This window comes from Crotalus tigris, unplaced genomic scaffold (genome assembly GCF_016545835.1).
Source record: "Crotalus tigris isolate CLP2741 ecotype Arizona unplaced genomic scaffold, ASM1654583v1 scf7180000019553.37968852642:3898890, whole genome shotgun sequence".
In the NCBI taxonomy this organism is placed as follows: Eukaryota; Metazoa; Chordata; class Lepidosauria; order Squamata; family Viperidae; genus Crotalus; species Crotalus tigris.
The window spans coordinates 1,591,826-1,614,206 of NW_024097591.1; the positions used below are offsets into that span (position 1 = coordinate 1,591,826).

At 51.8% G+C, this 22,381-nt stretch overlaps 1 protein-coding gene across 2 annotated transcripts; it reads left to right on the forward strand.

Annotated features, from left to right (window-relative positions):
* The first annotated feature begins 340 nt into the window (after positions 1-340).
* LOC120316955 (GON-4-like protein) lies at positions 341-22,333 on the forward strand. 2 transcript variants are annotated; one of them, XR_005559101.1, is made up of 32 exons: positions 341-443; positions 1,219-1,348; positions 1,445-1,591; positions 1,765-1,964; positions 2,061-2,135; positions 2,764-2,814; positions 3,349-3,399; positions 3,986-4,081; positions 4,595-4,711; positions 5,071-5,244; positions 6,014-6,206; positions 6,379-6,483; positions 7,389-7,429; positions 7,543-7,646; positions 8,434-8,632; positions 8,793-8,879; positions 9,669-9,840; positions 10,207-10,351; positions 10,992-11,142; positions 11,454-11,570; positions 12,304-13,899; positions 14,228-14,492; positions 15,286-15,467; positions 16,441-16,638; positions 16,814-16,957; positions 17,872-18,015; positions 18,169-18,288; positions 19,039-19,164; positions 19,374-19,563; positions 20,145-20,803; positions 21,045-21,147; positions 21,882-21,928. XR_005559101.1 is itself a non-coding variant. In XM_039363138.1 (32 exons), the coding sequence occupies exons 2-32, from the start codon at positions 1,246-1,248 to the stop codon at positions 22,038-22,040; spliced, it is 6,252 nt and encodes a 2,083-aa protein (XP_039219072.1). In that variant the 5' UTR covers positions 341-443; positions 1,219-1,245; the 3' UTR covers positions 22,041-22,333. The 2 variants fall into 2 exon arrangements, 1 of the variants encoding a protein (XP_039219072.1); XM_039363138.1 differs by having other exon boundaries at positions 20,145-20,841; positions 21,882-22,333.
* The last annotated feature ends 48 nt before the right edge of the window (positions 22,334-22,381 follow it).

Genomic DNA, 22,381 nt, shown 5'->3' on the forward strand with positions numbered 1-22,381 from the left:
GCTCCGGCCCCGCCCTCACGTCACGCGGCCCTCCAAGTTTGGGAAAAACAATCCGCGAAGAAACGGCGTGCCAGCAACCAACATGGCGGCCTTCGCTTCTTCTAATTCTCTTTTCCCTTTTTAAAATCTCGCCCTTTTAAGTTCTGAGGGAGATTCTGCCTCGTCGGCGCCAGACGCCGACAGCCTTTGCCCCCTCGCTCCTCGCCGGCTCTAGAAACTTATTCGTGTAATTCCTACCCTCCTCTCCCTCCCCGCGGGCCCGCAGGAAAGATGGCGGCGGTGCCGGGCTTTTCAGCCGCGCATGCACGGGCCTGCCTGCTCGCCTTTCCTTGACGTCAGTTCCGCTTCCGGCCGGGGAAGCGGGGCCTCCGGATTGGGGGGAAAAGAAAAATGGCTGGAATGGGACTCTGCAACTGTGGAGGAACCGCCGGGGAAGGTCCTCGGTTAGTGTCCGGAGGGGAGAAACCAATACGGGTCCAGTACTCCTCTTTTAACGACCGGTCGCTTAGCGACCGTTTGAGGGGGGGTACCAGCAGCGACGACCACAACTCCCATCATCCGCAGCCACGGCTGTGGCTGGGGTTTATGGGGGTCTCTTTCGGCTTTTGCCGGCCCAGCATCCTCTAAAAAGCGCTCGACTACAACGCCCATCGTCCTAGGGCGATGTGTCTCCCCACCTGGTTTCTGTTCCAAGACCCATCATCCCCAGCCACGCTGCACCAGCCTGTCTTCCTTTTTTAGGAGTTGCGAATAATACGTTGCCTTTAATAAACAACAGCGTCATACAGGTCGTATGGTTCGTTTAGTGACAGTTCGAAGTCAGGGTTGAAAAAAAAGTGACCTTAGGACCGTTTTTTTTTCACACTTAACGACTGTTTGCAGCATCCCTGTGGTCATGTGATCCAAATCTGGGTGTTTGGCAACAGACTCGCTTATATGATGGTTTGCAGGATCATGTGACCCCCTTTTGTGAGCAAAGTCAATGGGGGAAGGTGGATTCACTTAACAACCGGGTGTCTAACTTAAGCAGCTGCAGCGATTCGCTTAGCAACTTGGACGAGGAAGGTCGTAAAATGAGGCAAAGCCCACTTAACCAATGTCCGCAACTGGGACCTGGATTTCTCTAGCTAAGCAAGGCAGGTGGGAGGTGACTCACGACCTGTTTTACGACTCTTTGCTCTGTTTGCCTGCTGTTCGAATTCTCTTTTGTCTTTGCAGCGCTCCGTCGGGAAGCCTTTAGCTGCCATGTCCCTCTCTCCCGCCATGTTGCCCTGCAAGAAGAGGAAAACCGTCCGGATGGATCCCTTTTCCGAAGCCGAGCCTGTTCCGACCGAGGCATCTCCTTCAGGTGAATTAGTTCCTCCTTAGGCTACAGATCTTTTCTTGAGAATCCTCTTGATCACAAATGGCATTTTCCCCAATTTTTCTTCCCTTTTTTTTCTAGATGGCTCCCTTTTGCCAAAGCCAGAGACCGAACAGGAAGACGGAGAAGTTCCTCCTACTGTGAAATCCCTGGGGGGTGCGCAGAGTGTCGATTCGCTCCAAGAAGTAAAGGCGGAAACTGACAAGACGGCCCTTTTTATTTCAGTGGGTGAGTCCGGAACGGGCCAAATACACAAATATTTTTTGTAAGCGGGGTTGATCTCATGATGGGCAGGCTCCATTGCGGTCGTAACTTGAGGACTGTCTGTAATGGACTCAACCCTCTCAAGTTTGCTCACCTGCCTTTTTTAAACCACGCCGCTGTTCGTTCCTTGTTTGCAGATGAACGAGAAGGAGGGAAAAAAAACAGGCGGAAGGGAGTTAAAAGGAAATGGGATGGGAAGTCAGCCGAGGAAGACGAAGGAGGAGGAGGAAGAACTTTAGCTTGTGACCTCAAACTGGACGACACCCTGGACCGGACGTTGGAAGACGGGGCGAAGCAGCACAATTTGACGGCCGTCAACGTGCGAAACATCCTCCACGTGAGTGTGGCAGAGAGACGGGCTGCGTGTAGCCCCAGGCGGCTTTTCCTGGCTTGGAACTCAGGAAGGGGAGAAACTGTGATTTCTTCCCTGTAGGAGGTCATCACCAACGAGCATGTGGTGGCCATGATGAAAGCAGCCATCAGCGAAACGGAAGACGCCCCTGTCTTCGTAAGTCTCGCGACCCTTGGATTGGAGTAGACGGGGAAGGCGTCTCCCAGAAGGGGCCTGTATATCTCAGCAGGAAAATGAGATAGCAGGTCTCCCCATAGCAGATTCTATGTTGGTTAAACAACTGTTTTTTTCCCCCCCTTTTTTTCTCTCTCTCTTTTCCGCTCTTTCTCTGTCTCTCTTCTCTCCCTCTCCCTTTATTTCTTTTTCTCTTTCCCTCTCTCTCCCCTTTCTTTGTTTCTTTTTTCTCTCTCTTCCTTGATCTTTCTTTCTATCTCTTTCTTTTTTCTCTTTCCCTCTTTCTCTTTTTCACTCTCTCCTGTCTTTTTCTCTCCCTCTCCTTTTCTCTCTCTTGCTTTCTTTTTCTTTTCTCTCTTTTCTTTTTTGTCATTCTTCCCTCTCTCTCTTTCCTTCTCTCTTCTCTCTCTCTCACTTTCTTTATTTTTCTCTTTCCCTCTCTCTCCCCTTTCTCTGTTTCTCTTTTTTCCTGTCTCTTCCTTGCTCTTTCTCTCTTCCTTTCTTTTTCTCTTTCCCTCTCTCCCTTTCTCTCTTTCTTTTTCTTTCTCTCTCTTTCTTTTTTTCTTTTTTGTCCTCTCTTTTTCTCTCTTTTCCTCCCTCCCCAATTCAGGAGCCCAAAATGACACGGTCCAAGCTGAAAGAAGTGGTAGAGAAAGGGGTGGTAAGTAAAATATAGTAGCCCTGCAGCTCATTCATCCGTACCTTTGCGCTCTCTCTTTCTGTCTCCTCTCTCCCGCCCTTCAAATATATTCTGGGGTTTAAAAGTATTCATTTATTTGTATCCTGCTTTTATTATTTTTATAAATAATTCAAGGCTGTGAACACAGACAACATCCCTTTCTCCTCTTCCTAGTTCCCCACGCTAACCCTATGAGGTGGGTTGGGCACAGAGGGAGGGACCGGCCCAAAGTCACCCAGATGGCTTTCATGGCTAAGTCGGAACTTGAACTCACCGTCTCTCCATTTCTAGCCTGATGCCTACACCAAAGTGGCCTGTTTTTTTTTAATTTGTTAGTATTATAAGATAAGGCAACAGCTTTTCCCTGTTTGCTGAAACAGCCTGGATAAATGTGGGGCCATTTTCAGACCGTTCTATATATGAATAAATGGGAGGTGGGCCCTGCCTAGAATTCATGCACTTCCTGATTTTTGTATTGGATGGCGATGGTGCCAATCATACTCATTGCCTCCTCAGGTGATTCCAACCTGGAATATTTCTCCCATCAAGAAAGCCAACGAAGTGAAGGTTAGTACTCTGAGATTTTGTTAATCTACCGTGGCAGGCCTGTTATTGTTCTTTGTGGACTGTGGCTGTTGGGAGTAGAAGTCCACAAATGTCTGAAAAAAAAATACATTTGTTGCACTGGTAGGGATTGGTTAGCACATTCCTCTATCTGTAGGATCCTTGTTGCTTTCTGAGCGTCTTCAAATTCTTGCAGACGTTTCATGACCCAATTAGGCAACATCATCAGTGCTAGAAGGGAAAGGAGTTTGCAGAGAGGAGGAGAAGGAGGACAACTGTGGGGTTCCTGGTGCTCTCTGAGCTGGGTGGTTTTCTTGCAGACGTTTCATGACCCAACTAGGCGACACCATCAGTTCTAGAAAACCACCAGACTCAGCACCAAGGACCCCGCAGTTCAACCCTGAGCTACAAATGGTCTCTTTTATAAACTCTCCTCTTTGGATGCTGAAGGTCTTTGCCTGCCTTAAATTCACCCTGTCTTGCTTGCCGTGGTTCAATTCACCAAAATCCTTTCCCGGCGTTTGTTACCGCAAAACTCACTTTTCTGTCCTTCCTCGTTCTTTTTTTTTCTCGCCCTCTTCTCCTGCAGCCCCCTCAGTTTGTGGACATCCCTCTTGAGGACGATGATTCGTCGGATGAGGAATACCAGCCGGAAGAAGATGAAGAGGACGAAACGGCGGAGGAGGTAACGCCTGGCGAGTGGGCAGCCTGGAGCGTCTTGGGGAATAAAGCGAATAAATAAAGCTAATAAATAAAGTCGGACTAGAAGACCTCCAAGGTCCCTTCCAACACTTGTTATCCTTCCTTCCTTCCTTCCTTCCTTCCTTCCTTCCTTCCTTCCTTCCTTCCTTCCTTCCTTCTCCATCAGTGGAGGTCCGGAATGTTGCAGGATTTCTGCCTGAGCAGGGGGTCAGACTAGAAGACCTCCCAGGTCCTGTCCAACTCTGTTATCCTTCCTTCCTTCCTCCCTCCCTCCCTCCCTCCATCATTGGAGGTCCGGAATGTTACTGGATTTCTGCCTGAGCAGGGGGTCAGACTAGAAGACCTCCCAGATCCCTTCCAGCTCTATAATTTTCTTATTCTGTTATTCTTTCCTGTCAGCTTCGACCCCGGAGGCTGGTCGCTCAACCAGGGGAGACCAAATCAGCAGCTGACATCCCCCCACCCCATTTGATTTCCTTTTGTTTTTTTCCCCCAGTGTTTATTGGAGAGCGATGTGGAAAGCAACAGCTCATCCCCGTGGGGCGCCAAGCGCTCTCGTTCGAGACCGTCGGAGACGGTGGAGACGGACGAGGAAGGAGTGGCCCCCTTGGAGGTGAGTGGGGAAGGAAACCCCCTCCTTTCCCTCCCCCCCCAATTTTTCTGGTTTTCTTTCAGGCTTTCCCATCTCTGTATAGGACTGCCTGTAGTTCAGTACCTCGTCAGTACTTGCCAGTTTTCCGAGCACCCCCATTTTGTAAAACACCCCCCCCCATTGCAAGTGACCTTTTCCAGGGCCGTTGCCCCTCCAGGCCGTCGCTAAAACGGACGTTTGTCAAATCGAGCACTGCGTTTACGTACGGCAGTTTGAAAGGCAAAAAAAGCAGCGGTGCGCCCTGTAGGAGGGATTTACGCATTAACGAGGACTGAGCGGGAAGGTTAGACGCCCAGGACTTCCGCTTTGTACTTCTCCAGGCCGAGAAGGGCTGCCCCCCTCCCGTCCAGCAACACGTCAGTGCCAAAGTCACTCCCATGGGCCCGCCCCCGCCCCCCAAGCCGAAGCAAAACAAGGACACCGTGTTCATGGAGAGGCTGCACGCCGTCGACGAGGAACTGGCCTCCAGCCCCGTCTGCATGGATTCCTACCAGGTAAGAACCGGCAAATACACCTTTTGAAAAGGCCCACCTTCCATGTCCATCTCTTACCCCCTCCCTGGGAAACACCCCTTGGGTCCTACAGGAATGTTGGTGATTTGGATGGTTTTTAATCCCGCTTTTATCACTTTGTAAGGAAGTCAAGGTGGCGGGCACACACCGAATGCTTCTTCCTACTGCGGTTTTCCCCACAACAATAACAACTCTGGGAGGTGGGTTGGGTGGAGAGGGAGGGGTTGGCCCCAAAATCACCCAGCCAGCTTTCACAGCTAAAGGGGAACTAGAACTCACCGTCTCCTGGTGATCGGCCCAAAGTCACCCAGCCAGTTTTTATGGCTAAGGCAGGACTAGAACTCACCGTCTCCTGGCGATTGGCCCAAAGTCATCCAAGATGGTTTTCATGCCTAAGACAGGACTAGAACTCACTGTCTCCTGACGATTGGCCCCAAACCATCCAGCCGATTTTCATGCGTAAGGTGGGATTAGAATTCACCGTCGCCTGGCAATTGGCCCAAAGTCACCCAGCCAGCTTTCACAGCTAAAGCGGAACTAGAACTCACCGTCTCCTGGCGATCGGCCCAAAGTCACCCAGCTGATTTTCCTGCTTAAGGCGGGACTACAGCTCACAGCCTCTGGGTGATTGGCCGAAAGTCACCCGGCTGGCTTTCCCGTCTATGGCAGAATTGGAACTCGAGTCTTTAGCTGATTATTAGTTGCGAACGGGAAGTGCTTCAGCTAACCTAACCCCACCGTCCCTTCCCAGCCTTTGGAAGACAGCTTAATCGCCTTCCGCACGCGCTCCAAGCGGCCGCTGAAGGACGTGCCTCTCGGTCAGTTGGAGGCTGAGCTTCGCGCTCCGGACATCACGCCGGACATGTACGACCCCAACACAGCGGATGACGAGGAGTGGAAGAGGTGGCTGGGTGGCTTGATGAATGACGACGTGGAAAACGAAGGCAAGGAGGGCCAGGCCGGGCTGGAGGGTTGTCTGAATTGGACTTTGAGTTTGGAAAGAGGTCTCCAACCTAAGGTCCACAGCCTGATAGCGGGCCGTGGCCTGTTGGTTGTTTTGCGAAGCATCGTCACGAGGAATCCTCTCATGACGATAGAGCCCTTTTTCTCTTCCAGATGAAGCTGATGATGACGATGATGACCCCGAATACAATTTCTTGGAAGATCTGGACGAACCGGACACGGAAGACTTCAGGAATGACCGTGCCGTCAGGATCACAAGTACGTCCCCCTTTTTCTACAGGTTGTAGAAAAAGAGTAGAAAATGAATAGATTATAGAATAGAATAGAATAGAGTAGAATAGAATAGAATAGAATAGAATAGAATATAGAGTAGAGTAGAGTAGAGTAGAATAGAGATAATAGAAGAGAAAAGAAAGAATAGAATAGAATAGAATAGAGATAATAGAAGAGAAGAGAAAAAATAGAATAGAATAGAATAGAGAAATGAATAGAATAGAATAGAATAGAATAGAATAGAATAGAGAAATGAAGAATAGAATAGAATAGAGAAATATAGAATAGAATAGAATAGAATAGAATGGAATATGAAATAATAGAATAGAATAGAATAGAATAGTTGGAAGGGACCTTGGAGGTCATCTAGTCCAACCCCTCGCTCAGGTAGGAAATCCTATCCCAATTCTGACCAATGGTTGTTCAGTCTCTTAAAAACCTTCAGTGATGGAGCACCCACAACTTCTGGAGGCAGGTGGTTCCACTGGTTAAATGTTCTAACTGTCAGGAAGTTTCTCCTTAGTTTCATGTTGCTTCTCTCCTTGATTAGTTTCCATTGTTGCTTCTTGTCCTGCCTTCAGGCACTTTGGAGAATAGCTTGACTCCCTCTTCTTTGGGGCAGCCCCTGAATGCTAGCCCGTTGCCAAGCACATAATACAGGATCATGGGACTGGGGTGGGCGGCGCGTGCAGTCGTAACTTTGAGGACAAGATCATAAATGCCCGTTTCTAAACCCATTATAACTTCAAAAAGTCGTTCAGCAACTTTTAAGGTGTTTTTAAGGCCGAGAAGCGAGAAGATTGCGGATTTAGCCGACTCTCTCTCTCTTTCTCTCTCTCTCTCTCTCTCTCTCTCTCTCTTTCTCTCTGTGTGTGTTTTGTGCCCTGCAGAGAAAGAAGTCAACGAGCTGATGGAGGAACTGTTTGAAACGGTGAGTCTTCCTGGCTCTCCTTTGGAAGGAATCCAGGCATGTTACCAGTCCTCAAGGAACCTTCCCTTGAGTTTGCAAGAGGCCTGCTGGTAAACTCCATGATCAAAACCCAGTTTCAGGATGAAATTGGCTTCCCCAACATAGAGGACGATGGACAGGAGGACGAAGATGGCGCTGCTGAGGCCCGGCCCAATTTTAATACCCCCCAGGTGCTCAGGTAAGGACAAATGAACGTTGTACGTTGAGGGCTAACTAATTCAATAATTCAGGAAAATAATAATAATATAGGACTATCCATTTTTCAGTACCTGTAATTCAATAATTCAGGATAATAATAATAATAATACAGGACTATCTGTTATTCAGTACCTGTAATTCAATAATTCAGGAAAATAGTAATGCAGAATTACCTATTATTCATTCAATAATTCGGGGAAATATTAATAATACAGGATTACCTATTATTCATTACCTGTAATTCAATAATTCGGGAAAATAATAATACAGGACTACCTTATTCAGTGCCTGTCATTCAGTGATTCAGGAAAATATTAATAACACAGGACTGCCTGTCGTTCAGTACCTGTCACTCAATGTTATGTATCTTTCAGCAGTTGCCAGTCCTGCTCAAGCCGGTCGCTTCACGGGCAGGTGGGGCATCCAAAGGCCTTCCACATGTCACGGAACTTCAACTCCCAGAAGGCCTCGCTTCTAGCAAGGCATGCTGGGAGTCGAAGTTCGACACCCTTGGTTTGCCCCGGCTTTGTGCTGCGACCGATTGGAGCTGGGGCCTCCTTATCTGTGGGGCAGGGGGCCCAGAAGGAACGGCCACCCTGTTTGGGAAGGGAGGCAGAGAAAAAACGGCTGGGCCTCGCCACCCCTTCCAGACCGAGCAGTACTGGAAGCGGGCGGCAAGATCCCCTCTGCCTAGCTACAGCCGGGGAGCCGGGTGCAAATGGAGGCAGGCGTCTCCCGAACCCACGCCCTAATCCCTCTTGGGGCAGGTTTGAGGAGCCCCTGGCCAACTTGCTGAACGAGCAGCACCGGACGGTGAAGGAACAGCTGGAGCAGCTGCGGGTGAAGAAGTCCACCGTCAAGCTGCCCCAGGAGATGGAGCGGTCCAAGCTGCGGAACGAGAAGGCGGCCCAGAGCCTGGCGCTGGACCCCGGGCAGAGGAAGAGGCTGCAGCAGCAGATGCAACAGGTTCTCCTTTTGGGGGTGCCTTTCCTGGGCCCCAGGGATTCCCCCCATTCCCGAGGACGCCCCTCGGCCTAGCCCTCTCCAAGCCTGGCAAGTGGTTTTGGGAATTGTGGGTGGGCTGGGGCTAGGCTGACCGCTCACCTTGTCTCCCCAACCGTTGCAGCACGTCCAGCTTCTGACCCAGGTTCACCTCCTCTCCAGTTGCAACCCCAGCCTGAGCTCGGAGGCCAGCACTGCCCAGCTCTTCCTGGTAATTCCGGACCCTTGAGCGTGCATGTGCTCCTCCCTCTCCTCTTTTGTCCTTCTCCATCTCTTCCTCCCTCTTTGTCTTCTCCACCTTCTCCTCTTCCTCTGTCTCCAATGCCTTTGCCGTCTCCTCTATCTCCTTCTTCTCTGTCTTCTTCTCCTTGTCCTCCATCCTCTTCTTCTCCACCTTCCTCTCCTTCTTGTCTGTCTTCCGCTCCGTCTGCTCCTGCTCTTCTCCTCCTCCTCCATCTGATCCTCCTCCTCTGTCTTCTCCTTCTCCATTTTCCCCTTTTGCATCGCCATCTCCTGTTTCTTCTCCTGTCCTTTCCTCCTCCATCTTTTCTTCCTTCTCCTCCATCTCCTCCTCATCATCTTTCTTCTCCTTCTCTGTCTCCTCCTCCTCTTCTCCCCATCTTCTCTTCCTTCTCCTCCATCTCCTCCTCATCATCTTTCTTCTCCTTCTCTGTCTCCTCCTCCTCTTCTCCCCATCTTCTCTTCCTCCTGGTCTACCTTCTCCTCCTGCTCCTCTGTCATCTTCTCCTTCTCCTGTCTTCTCTTTCACCTCATCTATCTCCTCTTTCTCCTTCTTCATCTTCTCTGCTTTTTCCTTGTTTATCATCTTCTCCTCCTCCTCCTCCAGTCTTCAGGCTGAAGTCCACTTCTGGAGCTGGAGCAAAACGGAGGAACGAATCCAGATGGGAATATCTGCCTCGCTTGATCCCTCTCCACTTTCTCCCAAATCCCGCGGCCTGATTTTCAGCTCATTTCTCTCTTTCCATCCCCCCCCCCCCAGACCGAGTTGGAGAGCTTTGCCCAGAGTTCCCTGCTCCTCAATCAGCCTTCCAGCCCCGGATTCCAGACTTCTTTCCAGCCTTTCAACTTGAAGGAATCTCTGCAGCTGATCAAGGACTTCCACGCTCATGTCAAGGTCGAGTGGAGCCCTCGCAAAGCTGTGAAAAAGAACAGTTGAGTTTGTCCACCTCTTAAATTTCAAATAAGATACTGGGGGGCTAAGGAAGAACGTGGGGGGGAGGCTTTTCCTTCATGGAGCCAGGCTGTTTTAAAAGCCATGGCAAACATCAGGGAAGGAATTAAAAATGGTGACTATTCTTTCTTCTTCTTCTTCTTCTTCTTCTTCTTCTTCTTCTTCTTCTTCTTCTTCTTCTTCTTCTTCTTCTTCTTCTTCTTCTTCTTCTTCTTCTTCTTCCTTTCTTCCTTTCTTTCTTTCTTCCTTCCTTCCTTCCTTCCTTCCTTCCTTCCTTCCTTCCTTCCTTCCTTCCTTCCTTCCTTCCTTCCTTCCTTCCTTCTTTCTTCTTCTTTTTTCTTTTTAGTGAACAATTTTGCTTGCTTGCCCAAGCAAGTGGCCTGGATCCTAGCCACCCAGAGAGTTTTCCTGTACCCAGAACTGCTGCCCACCTGCTCCTTCAAGGCCAAAACACCCCGGGATAAGATTGTGTTCACCAAAGGGGAAGATAAGTACGTGCATCTGCCTCACACAGCGACGGAAATTCTGGTTCCCCAATATCAGTTGTCAGTCGGGGTTTACTTGTCAAGGTGTTCTGTTCTAGCCAGCATCGTCACTAGCCCTGATTAACTTAACAATTGCAGTGATTCGCTTAGTTTAATGAAGAGAAGGACATGATAGCAGCGTTCCAGTATCTCAGGGGCTGCCCCAAAGAAGAGGGAATCAAGCTATTCTCCAAAGCGCCTGAAGGCAGGACAAGAAGCAATGGATGGAAACTTATCAAGGAGAGAAGCAACCTAGAACTAAGGAGAAACTTCCTGATAGAACAATTAAGCAGTGGAACCACTTCTCCCTCCCTCTTCCTTCCTTCCCTTCCCTTCCCCGTGGTTAGAATGCAATATTGCAGGCTAACTCTGCCCACAGCCAGGAATTCGATCCTGACCAGCTCAAAGTTGACTCAGCTTTCCATCCTTCCGAGGTCAGTAAAACGAGTACCCAGATGGTTGGGGGCAAGAGGTTGACTCTGTAAACTGCTTAGAGAGGACTGTAAAGCACTGTGAAGCGGTATACAATTATTATTGCTATTTTTCCCTACGTTCCTCCCGTCCCAGCCCTTGTGCTTCCTGACTAGCCTGCCTCTTCCTGTTCCAGCTTGTTAGCGCTGGGCCTGAAGCACTTCGAAGGCACCGACTTCCCCAAACCCCTCATCAGTAAGTACCTCTTGACCACCAAGACGGCCCACCAGCTGACGGGACGGATCAAGAACCGTAACATGAACCGCGTCCCTGACAACATCATCCGAGTAAGTTCCCATGAAAACCGTCTTGTCCAGGGCAAAACCTGGGCAGCTGCTGTCTTTGCATTTCAGCTTGCCTTTAGAGGAAGTAGGTGGGTGGGTGGGTGGGGAGGTGTTACTTTCATGTGGGTTAAATCGGAAAAACGAAACTTCTTCGATTCAGCTGAGGACCGTGGGAGCCCGAAACCTTTTCAAGGACACCAGAAGAGGTGTGGGTTTGAAGCAGACGGTTCCCATAACAAAGCGAACGTGTTAAGATCAGAAATCTGCTTGATCCTTCTCTTACCCGTCGTTCCTGATCTTCCCTTGATTTTCAGTACTACAGAACTACGAAGCAGCTTCCGGTTTTGTCCCGGCTTTGCGGGGAAGTTCAACCTGGAGATTGGAAGCCGCCCGCAGAACAGGAAGAGCATCGCTTGCCGTTCTGGTTAAAAGTAAATTCGGGGGGTGGAGGTGGGGGGGGGTCACGTGAGAAGGCTTTTGCTTGACAACTGGGTTGCCTCACAACGTATTTCCCTGCTCCAGTTACCGTCGTAAGTCAAGGACTACCTGAATTGCCAGGCGGGCATTCAAAACTCCTTTAAGGACATCTCTGTAATTCCGGCTTCCTTGGCCTTCTTTTTTTTGTTTTTTGTTTAAAGTATATTTATTGTATTATGCCACGAAAAGTCAAATGCAAAACAGGAAAACAAAGCGAAACAAAAAACACAACGTCCAGCATTAACGACAGATAAGTTAAGATGATAAGATAACCTTTATTGTCATTTTTTTTACTGTGGGCACAACGGCATACATCAAAAGTGAAATTTAGTTGCCCGCTCTCCAATTGAAACACATACACGACACATACCTAAACATACTATATACAACATATGTGTAGAGACCCACCCCCCTACATATACATAACAAATGAATATTAAATACTGTCCATCTTGAATATACATAACGGAAGGAGGAAGCTTGAGAGTTCACAAGGTTAATGCTGTATGGAATGAAACTCTGGCTGAATCTGGACGTTCTGCTACGGATATAGAATCCACCTTGGCTGGACGTTGAAAAACACACAAACACACACACACAAAAGGGCTTTCTCGGTTGTGGGGCTGGAAAGCTCACTCACACGCCACACAAACCCCATTTTTTCATTTCCTTCTCCCCTTTGTCCAGGCCAACCTGCCCTCCATCCAAGAGGCCACAGAGCAGCAGCGCACTAGAGAGGCCTCCCGGGGCCCCGACGCGGATCCCAAGGCAGGACGCGACACGGCCAGTCCCGCTAACCTTGAATGCCCTCTGCGCATGCCGGAGGGCATCCAGCTGATCCTGAGGCCCCTGAGCAGCCACTTTTGCCACCGGATCTGGCGATGGCAGCGACCGGCCGTTGCCAAACCCTTCCTGGTCCAGCCGAGCCTTTGTTTGCCCCCGGCCGGGGCGGGCGGCTTCCTCAAGCAGCCCCCGCCTGCAGCAGCCCCCGGCAAATTAGCGACTCACGTCTCCCCTTTATCCCAACCGGCTTCGCTCGTCCAGCCGTTGTCGGCCGTGCCCTCCGGACTGGGCAGCGGCCCCCCGTTGGAGCTGCAAGGCGTGCTCTCCGCTAAGCAGCCGTACTTGGCTCCCGCCCTGGCCCAGAACATGGTCTCTTCTCTGCCGGTTGCTTTCCAGTCTAAAATGATCCTCCCGGCTCTGCCCGCCAGCCGGGTCCGGAAGTCTCCCCTCCCGAGGGGGTCCCAGAAGCAGAAGACCCCCTTGCTGAAAGCTGCCCCCGTGCTTCACCCGGCCCCCGTCATCTTCACCGTCCCCGCCGGGACGGTCAAAGTGCTGGGCATCGCCAACGGCTGTAACGTGCTGCAGCCCCTGTCGGCCGCTCCCAGGGCCGCCGTCTCTGCCCCCCAGTCCATCCCCATCACCACGCTGCTGGTCAACCCCACCCCCTTCTCCTGCCCACTCAGGCAGCCCTTGGCGGCTTCCCCTGCCCTGCCCTTAGTGGTGGCCTCCAGTCCGGGCCCGGCGTCTGCCCTGGGCAAAGATTCGGAGATGGCCGCTCAGCCGGGCAGCCACTTGGCGTCCGGCGGGGACGCTGCAGATCCCGTCAAGGCCAAGCTCAAAACGGACTCGGAAGAAGGCCCAGGAGAAGCTGGTGGCCCGTGGTCCTCCGATCACAACTCGGGGGTCCAAACAGAACCTCCCGTCCAGAGTTACGTGGAGGTGGGGGAAGGCAGAGTTGCTGAGGGCTTAGCCCCCGCTGCCTTCTCCCCCTTGGTGGAGTTAGGAGAGCTGGTCAAGATGGACGTGGAAGGCTCGCAGGAGACCCCTCCTTCAGAAGCAGCCTCTGTTCCTCCGGCTTCAGAAGGCTCCCCCGTGAAAGAGGGGTTGATTTTGGACCTTGGGCAGGGCCTGGAGGCCGAGCCGGCCCCGGGGAGCCAACCCAGGAACCAACATGAGGAAGAGGAAGAAGAGGAGACCGTCAACTCAGCAGGCCTACAAGCAGCGTCTTCAGCAGAAGAAGGGAGTCATGCTTCCCCAGCAAACTTCAGCAGCTCCGTGGCGGCTGCGTCGGAGCCCAGCAGCTCCGTGGGAAAGGGGGAGGAAGTGGCCGGAGCGGGGGACCGCCCTGAAGGGGCAGCGTCAGCCGGCCAGGAAGGAGGAGGCGAGAAAGACGGGCTGGAAGAAGAGGAAGAGGAGGATTTTGATGACTACATCCCGGATGAGGAAGACGAAATGTCTTCAGCTTCGGAGGAGTCGGTGCTGTCGGTGCCAGAGCTTCAGGTAAGATCAGGGTGGGGCCTTCTGAACGTGCCTTGAGTTCTGTCTTTTAAGAAGAGACCGGACAGCCATTTGGCTGGAACAGTCACTAAACGAACCCTTGCAAATAGAGGACTGTCTGTATCGTGTTTTGTAAGCTGCCCAGAACGAAGGCGAAGTTGACCAAATGGGAATAAGTCGGGGAAAAAGATAACTGTATCAGCGTCGAACTTGCAAGCGCCCCCTTGCATGGAGGGGTGGATAACGGGGTGCAGGGCCAAATGGGGTGGGGGTCTCGGATTGCTCCTGATCCAACACCGCGCTGGATGTGCTCTTGGGGGGGGGTCTTCAGGAGACCATGGAAAAACTGACGTGGCTGGCCTCCGAGAGGCGGCTGAGCCAGGAGGGGGACTCGGAAGAGGAAAACTCGCAGGAAGAGAACTCGGAGCCGGAGGAGGAAGAGGAGGAGGAGGAGGAAGGTGAAGGAGAACCTGTGGAGAACCGGCAGAAGGAGGATGAAATGGCTGACGAGGCTGTGGGTCCGGGAGACGGGCCGGCCTCCTCTCTCGCTTCAACCTGCACCGTGCCGACGGTGGAGGCCAGTAGCATTCCTCCAGGTGAGCTTTCTTAAAATTGTTTTCTTCCTTCCTTCCTTCCTTCCTTCCTTCTCCTCCTCCTCCTTCTTCTCTCTCTCTCTCTCTCTCTCTCTCTCTCAAATAAGAAGAACAAAAAATAACAAAAGACAAAAGAGGCCTAAATTATCCAAACAAATGAACAAGACTGATCATTGCAACTTTGGAGAGGTTGCTATGTGGCCCCATTGCTCAGTAGATAGAAAATCTGATGAGAAATACAAGGAGGGAGGGAGAGAGGAGAGGAAAGAAGAAGAGAAAGAGAAAGGAAGAGAAGAGAATGGGGATGATGGAGGAGGAGGAGGAGGAGGAATGTGAGGCCTTGGGGCTCTCTGAGCTGGGCGGTTTTCTTGCAGACGTTTGATGACCCAACTAGGTAGCGTCATCAGTGCTAGAAGGAGGTGGGGTTTGCAAGCAGGAAGAGGACTGTGGGGTCCTTGGGCTATCCGAGCTTGGTAGTTTTCTTCAAGATATTTCATGACCCAACAACGTAATATCCTCCTCGCAAATCCCACCTCCTTCTAGCACTGATGACGTTATCTCGTTAGGTCATGAAATGTCTGCCAGAAAACCACCAAGCTCAGAGAGCACCAAGGACTTACATTCCTCCTCCTCCTCCTCCTCCATCATCCCATTCTCCTCTTCTCTCCTCTTCTCTTCTCCTGGGGCTTCTTCTGAGTCCACGGTTCCTCCATAGCACCTGAGAGCCCCCACCTGTCCTCTCTCCCTAACTGCCAAGCCACTGCTCCCATCTTTCACTCTGGCTGTCTCGTGCTAGGAGAGAACCCCAAAACCACCACCAAGAGCCGAGGCTCCCACCGAGCCCGAGCCAAGCGGGGCCGGGGCCGCACCAGCAAAGATGCCTCCAAGCTGCTGCTCCTCTACGATAACAACATCCTGGAGAGAGACCCACTGCGCGAACAGAAGGACTTCGCTTTCGCCCAGGCTTACCTGAATAGGGTGAGTGAGGAGGCTCGGATGGAGGGACCTTGAACTCAGACCGTCCCATACTGGGGGAATGTCCCAAAGGTGCTTGTTTTTTTCAGGAGGCAACTGGACTTCCTTATATATATATGTTTCTTTGAAGACGTCTTGTTTTGTCACAGTAATGATTTAAAAGCTAACCAGCTTATGTAATGTAAGATGTAATGATGGGGATGACTCAGCAAGGTCAGTGTCTCTTTAAGAGCCAGCAGGGTCTGTGTCTCTTTAAGAACCAGCAGGGTCTCTTTAAGAGCCATTGTATAAAAGGGAAGATTCCGCTGATGTGTTTTCTCTCTTCTATTTCCGGCTGTAACTGTGGTTTGTTGGATCCTGCTGTATTAACATGTGTATGTATATTGTTCCTGGTGTATGATATTGTAGATAGTGCAAGATAAGCTACCATTTAATACAAACCACTGTTTACTGTGTTTACTCCTGGGTTATCTCAGCGCAATTAGACTGTGCACGCTCTGACACGCTTCTCATCCAACAAGCTTCTTCAGCTCTGACTGGATGGTGGGGAATGGAAGGATTTATACTCCTTGCAGACCGCTGGTCATTTGCATCATTTGAGAGGGTCGTTGAGGCCACTTGGAGGTTTGTCTGTGTCCTGAGTGGTGCAAATGGTTGTGGAGCCTTCTTGGAACTGCTGAAAGGACTGTGTTCCACACCCATTTGCACCATTCAGGTGACCCTGAGGACGCAGGTAAACCCCCAAGTGGCCTCAACGACTCTCCAAAAGGAGGCAAATGACCAGCGGACTGCAAGGAGTATAAATCCTTCCCTTCCCCACCATCCCAGTCAGAGCTCAAGACGCTTTTTGGAGAAGAAGCAAAACGTCTTCAAAGGAAAAAAAGAAGTCCTGAGAAAAGCACTTTTGGGACAACCAGGACCTGGATGACCCGAGAACCTCCTGAGACGTTTACCGGGAAATTGCTCGTCCCCACAGGTCCGCGAAGCCCTGCGCCTCGTTCCGGGCAAATACGAAGAATTCCTCCGCAACATTTATGAATTTGAGAACAACTTGCAGAAGCAGACGGCTGTCGACCTCTACGCCCGGTTGCAAATCCTCCTTCAGGATTGGCCTCAACTGTTGACCGACTTTGCGGCCTTCCTGTTGCCCGAGCAAGCGCTGGAGTGCGGGCTGGTGGGTCAGCTGGGGAGGGAGGGGCCGGCAGCTCAGCTTGGCAAGGGGGTTAAGGCTGGGAAGGGGAGAGAGAACCTGTGGGATCCATGGACGGGCTCAGTCTAGCACTGGGTCAGCCCCTGAGTTGTCCTCAGGCGGATAAGATGCTTTTTTTTTTTTTTTTTCCTCCCACCAGTTTGAGGAACAGCAGGCCTTCGAGAAGAGCCGGACGTTCCTTCGGCGGTTGGAGATCTGCTTTGCTGAGAATCCGTCCCACCACCAGAAGATCATCAAGGTGTTGCAGAACTGCGCAGAATGTGTCCCGCAAGAGATCGTGGAAGTAAGATGTTTTCTCCCCACTCCTTCCCACCTCGGGTCTAGCACTGATGATGTTACCTAGTCTGGTAATGAAACGTCCGCCAGAAAGCCACCAAGCTCAGAGAGCACACCAAGGACCCCACAGTCATCGTTGTTGTCGTCGTCCTCCTCCTCCTTGCAAACCCCACTCCCTTCTATCACTGATGGTATTACCTAGTTGGGTCATAGAATGTCTCCAAGAAAACCACCAAGCTCAAAGAGCACCAAGAACCCCACAGTCGTCATCGTCCTCCTCCTCCTCCTCTCCGCAAACCCCATCTCCTTCTAGCACTGAAGATATTACCTAGTTGGGTCATGAAATGTCCACAAGAATAGGCGGGCAAAAATCCCAAATCTGATCTGAACATCTGGCTGACTGCAATGAACCCTAATAACACATAGCCATATGTTTATACTGGGTCTGGCATTTGGATGCCCTTCTCGAGTACTTCCCAAGGTTTTGGGATAGGCAGATGCGGTGATTTGATGTTGTTAAAGGTAGGATTTAAGCTGTTCCGAGTCAAACTGCCTTTCGCAATTGACCGATGGGGATTTTGTCAGTGCCAAAGGGGTTCAATTGCTATTGTTGTGGTCTGTCACACAGTCAGCCCGATGTTTAGACTGGGTTTGGCATTTTTGTCCACTTATGAGGTCCTTCCCAAGGGCCTGGGATGGGCAGACGTTGGTGTTTAATCATATTAAAAGTATAATTGTAGGATTTAAGCTGTTCCGAGTCAGGCTGCCTTTCGCAATTGACTGACAGGGATTTCATCAATGCTGATGGGGTTCTGGGCTTGCACTTGAGGCACCTATTGGTGCTGTCAGAAACACAGCAGACAAGGAACAATCCGGATAAATAAGTAAATCGTTTTAACCGTCTTGAACCTCTGGATTTAGCTGAAGAACCAGATGTGGCAGCTGCTGAAAGGACACGATCACCTGCAGGACGAGTTCTCCGTCTTCTTCGATCACCTGCGCCCCTCGGCCAGCCGCCTGGGGGATTTTGAAGAAATCAATTGGACGGAGGAGAAAGAATACGAGGTGGGTGGGTGTCTCCCAGGCCTCTTCCGGTCCTCCTGGGAAGGGGAATGGATTGGAGCGGGGGGGGGGAGAGGCCAGGAGTTCCGATCTTCCCAACTGATGAGGCTGATGGGAGGCTGCAAGAGGTAAACCTGGCTTTCCCTCTCCTTCCAGTTCGACGGGTTTGAAGAAGTCTCGCTGCCAGACATGGAGGAAGAGGAGGAGCCCCCCAAAGTCCACGCCGCCTCGAAGAACAAGAGACGGAAGGAGCTGGGGAGCCAGAATGCCGAGAAGGTGGAAATCCTGTCATTGTCTGTCTGTCTGTCTCTATCATCTGTGTAGTCTGCCTGTCTATGTGTCTGTGTGTCTGTCTGTCTATCTATCTATCTATCTATCTATCTATCTATCTATCTATCTATCTATCTATCTATCTATCTATCTATCCTATCTATCTTATCTATCATCACTCTCTCTCCATCAATTATTATCTGTCTCTCTATCTCTATCTATGTAATCTGTCTGTCTGTCTGTCTGTCTATCTATCTATCTATCTATCTATCTATCTATCTATCTATCTATCTAATCTTATCATGACTCTCTCCCTCCTTCTATTATTATCTGTCCCTCTATCTCTATCCGCTATGTAATCTGTTTGTCTGTCTGTCTGTCTGTCTCTATCTAATCTAATCTAATCTAATCTATCCAGGCTTTGATTAGGAGCAGCCCAGAGTTGGTCGAAACATGGACAGCCGGATCAACCTTTTTATTAAAAAATAAATAAATTCACAGCTCCTGTGGAAACTGCCACCGCTAAGCCAGGCAGTCGCGTAGTGTCTCTCTCTTAACAATTGCTTTGCTTAATGACGGAGTTGCCGGTCCCGATTAGAACTCGTAAAGCCAGGACAGGGGAGAGATTTGCCCTGGAATCCAGGAGCCAGTTCTTCGGGGACTATTAAGGGACGCATCGCGGCCGGCGGAAGGTGGGCCAGCCCTTCCCACAGAGAGGCTGGCTTGACCGATCCTGTGGCTCATGTTGGTTTCCAGGTCCCCTTTCAGGAGGCCGAGTGGCTGGACGGGCACAAGGACTGGTGTGGCTCCTGCCACGAGGGCAGCGGGGACCCCCGGCTAAAGCGGAGCAAGCGACGGAGTTGCGCCCACTGCTGCAGCAAGGTGAGGAGGGGGCCAGGGTCTTGGGGAGGGGGCCAGGGTCTTGGGGAGGGGGCCAGGGTCTTGGGGAGGGGGCCGGAGACGCCGAAAAGCCCCTCCAGAGGGTCCTCCAACCAGCCAAGTGGGAGAATCGGGGAAAGGGGGGTCCGAAGCTTCGTGGCCACCCGTCTGTCTCCCGAAAGATGGACGGGCGTGGCTGGATCTTCCCGCAGGTGGGAGAGCCCAAAGGCCCCAGAAGCAAAGAGCCGGGCGAGTTGGCCGAGGGCCGTGGGCAGCGGGAGCCCAGCCCTCGGCTGGAAGGGAAGGAGCCCCCCGAGGGCAGCGCGGAGAGGAGGGACGATGGGGAAGCCGTCCCCGGCAGGATCAGAGCTGCCAGCCGGAAGGGCGAGTCGGCCGGAGGAGGTGGGTTTGGGATGGGAAAGGAGGGAGGGATTAGGGAAGGGGGTCAGTCTGCAGGATGACCGGCTGGATTTTGGACGGGGGGGGGACTGTCCCATCAGATAGAAATGTCCCTTTGTGGGAAGGAAAGCTTTTCCTTCTTTCCTTTCCCTTCCTTTCTTCTATCTTCCTTTCCTTTTCCTTCCTTTCCTTCTATCTTCCTTCCCTTCCCTTTCCTTCTTCTATCTTTCTTTCCTTTCCTCCTTTTCCTTTGCTTTCCTCATTCATTCCCTCCTACCCTCCCTCCCCCTTCCATTGTTCCCTCCTCCTTTCTTTCCTTCCCTCCCTCTCCCTATTTCTTCGTTCCTTCTTTCCCACCTTCCCTCCTTCCTTTCTTCCACCCCTCCTCTCCTTCTTTCCTCTTTCCTCCCTCCCCTCTGTCTTCGTTTCTTCCCTCCCTTTTTCCTTCTTTCCATCCCTCCTCACCTCCCTCCCTCCTTCCTTCCTCCCCCCCCCAGCTCAGCAAAACTGTCCCCCCTTAGAAAAGTCACCTCCGGGGTCCAGCTGGATTCACCCTTCTTCCCTTCTCTCTTTCTGCATCCCAGGTGCTCGCCCGGAAGGGAAGCCCCTTTCGTCCAGAGATGCCCCCCCGGAGGGTCTTCTCCCACCGGCTGGCAAAGCCCCGGAGTCCTCTCCTCCCCCTGCCCCTCCCTGCCCTCCAACCGGGGGCGAGCCCGCCAGGAATTCTCCCGTGACTGCGCCGCTGCCTCCGAGGGGGGCCAGCCCCCCCAAGCCCCACCGGCTGAAAAGCAGCCTGGGCCCCACGGAGGGCAAAAGAGAGGTGGGACTCGGCCCCAGGAGCGGGGAGCCACCTGCAGCCCCCAAGCCAGACCGTTCGGAGACCGGAAGCCCTTCCAACGCAGCCAGGCCAATTCCTGGTTCTGCTCCCTCCCTCGTTCCTTCTGGGTTGGATCTCACGGAGGCAGACGTCCAGCCCCCCTCGGTGAGCCCAAAGGCCAAAGCAAGGGAGATGCTGTCCGTGGCCTCGGAAGACCTCGCCCCAAAGGCTTTGGGGGCGAGCGAGAGCCTGCCGGCTCCACAGGAGATCCCCGCAGCCGCCAGCCTGCAGGCCGCGAACCCAACCGGGAAACCATCCGAGGGAGGGGATGTCCATTCGCACAAGGAAGAGGGGTTGACCCCGGTGGCAGGGGAAGACCCTCAGCAGAGGACCATCGAACCCACCGTGTGTGCCAAGAACATCAAGGTCAGCTCGACGGGGGAAAAAGTGGTCTTGTGGACCAGGTGGGTGCCCTCCTTCCTTTCTCGGATGCTTGTCTTAAGAAGACGGTCGGGTTCTTTGGGGACCAGAGACTTGGGCTGAGAGAATAACCAGCAGTGGCTGAATTCAGACAAGCCGCTCGACCAGATCAATGGAAAGCCTGGGTTTTCCCCAGTGTTTTGCCGATGGGTGAAATCTAAATTCCCTTCCTACGTCCTTCTTCCAGGGAAGCTGACCGGGTGATCCTGACCACCTGCCAGGAGCGAGGGGCTGATCCGAAGACTTTCAGCGCCATCTCCGAACAGCTGGGCAACAAGACCCCAGATGAGGTGGGCCTTCCTTCTCCTGGGGGGGCGTTCTCCCCACCCACCCCAATCTGGCCCAAATGTGTCCCGGCAGGACCCAGCAGAGGGGTGGATCTTGGGAAAAGAAACAGAAATTTAATTTTTGCTGGAGGAGTCTCCATTTGAAGATTTGTGGACTTCAACTCCCAGAATTTAGAGGCTGAATTCTGCACAAGTCAGCTAGGGAATTCTGGGAGTGGAAGTCCATATATGGTTCCTGGAGAATTCTGGGAGTTTGTTCGCACAAGCCACCTTGGGAATTCTGGGAGTTGAAATCTGCCTGGGGAATTTGGGGACTCGCAAATCCGTATATTCTGGCCTGAAGAATTCTGGGAATTGAAATCTGCATAAGCCAAACTGGGGAATTCTGGGAGTTCAGGTCCATACATGCTGCTGGGGAATTCTGCTTGTCGAAATCCATACTTGCTGCTTGGGAAATCCTGGGAATTGAAGCCTATACCTGCTGCCTGGAGGATTCTGGGACTCGAAGTCCCTATATTCTGGCTGAGGAATTCTGGGAATTGAAATCTGCCTAAGCTAGACTGGGAGTTAAGGTCCATAAATGCTCCCTAGCGGATTCTGGGACTTGGAAGTCCACATATTCTGGCCTGGGGGATTCTGGGGGTTGACGTTTGCGCGAGCCAAGATGGGGAATTCTCTGGGACATGAAGCCACCCATCTTCCACGCCTTGAGAATCACGGCAGCTTCTTCCATGCAGGTGGCCCACCGTTTCCGCGAACTGATGACCTTGTTCCACACGGCCTGCGAGGTCAGCTCGGACGACGAGGAAGACGGCATGAGCACCAGCAACGCCGATCAGCTTTCCGACAAAGAGCCCGCCCTGTCGGAGGACGACCCGGAAGAACCGGGCTTTTAATCCGGGTCAAGCCCTCCTCTCTGGCAGAGAGGAACGTTTGGGGGGGGGTCTGGCCGTGCGTTTTGGCCCACCTTCGCTCTGCAGCTCCCTTTTGCGACCCCGAAGATTGGCCGGTTTTTAATTCCCCCCTGCGAAAGATGGAGGGGAGGAAAAAACCAACCATCTCTCGGCTCTGTAAATATATATTTTTTTTAAAGTAGGAAATGTATAAATTAACGGGGATGGGGGGCTGAATATTTATTGAGCGTGGTATTTTAAAGAATTAAAGCAGACCGTCGAGGCGGCGTTTCCTCCGGATGCCTTTTTTTTTTTAAAAAAAAAAAGCCGTCCCAAAATCTCAA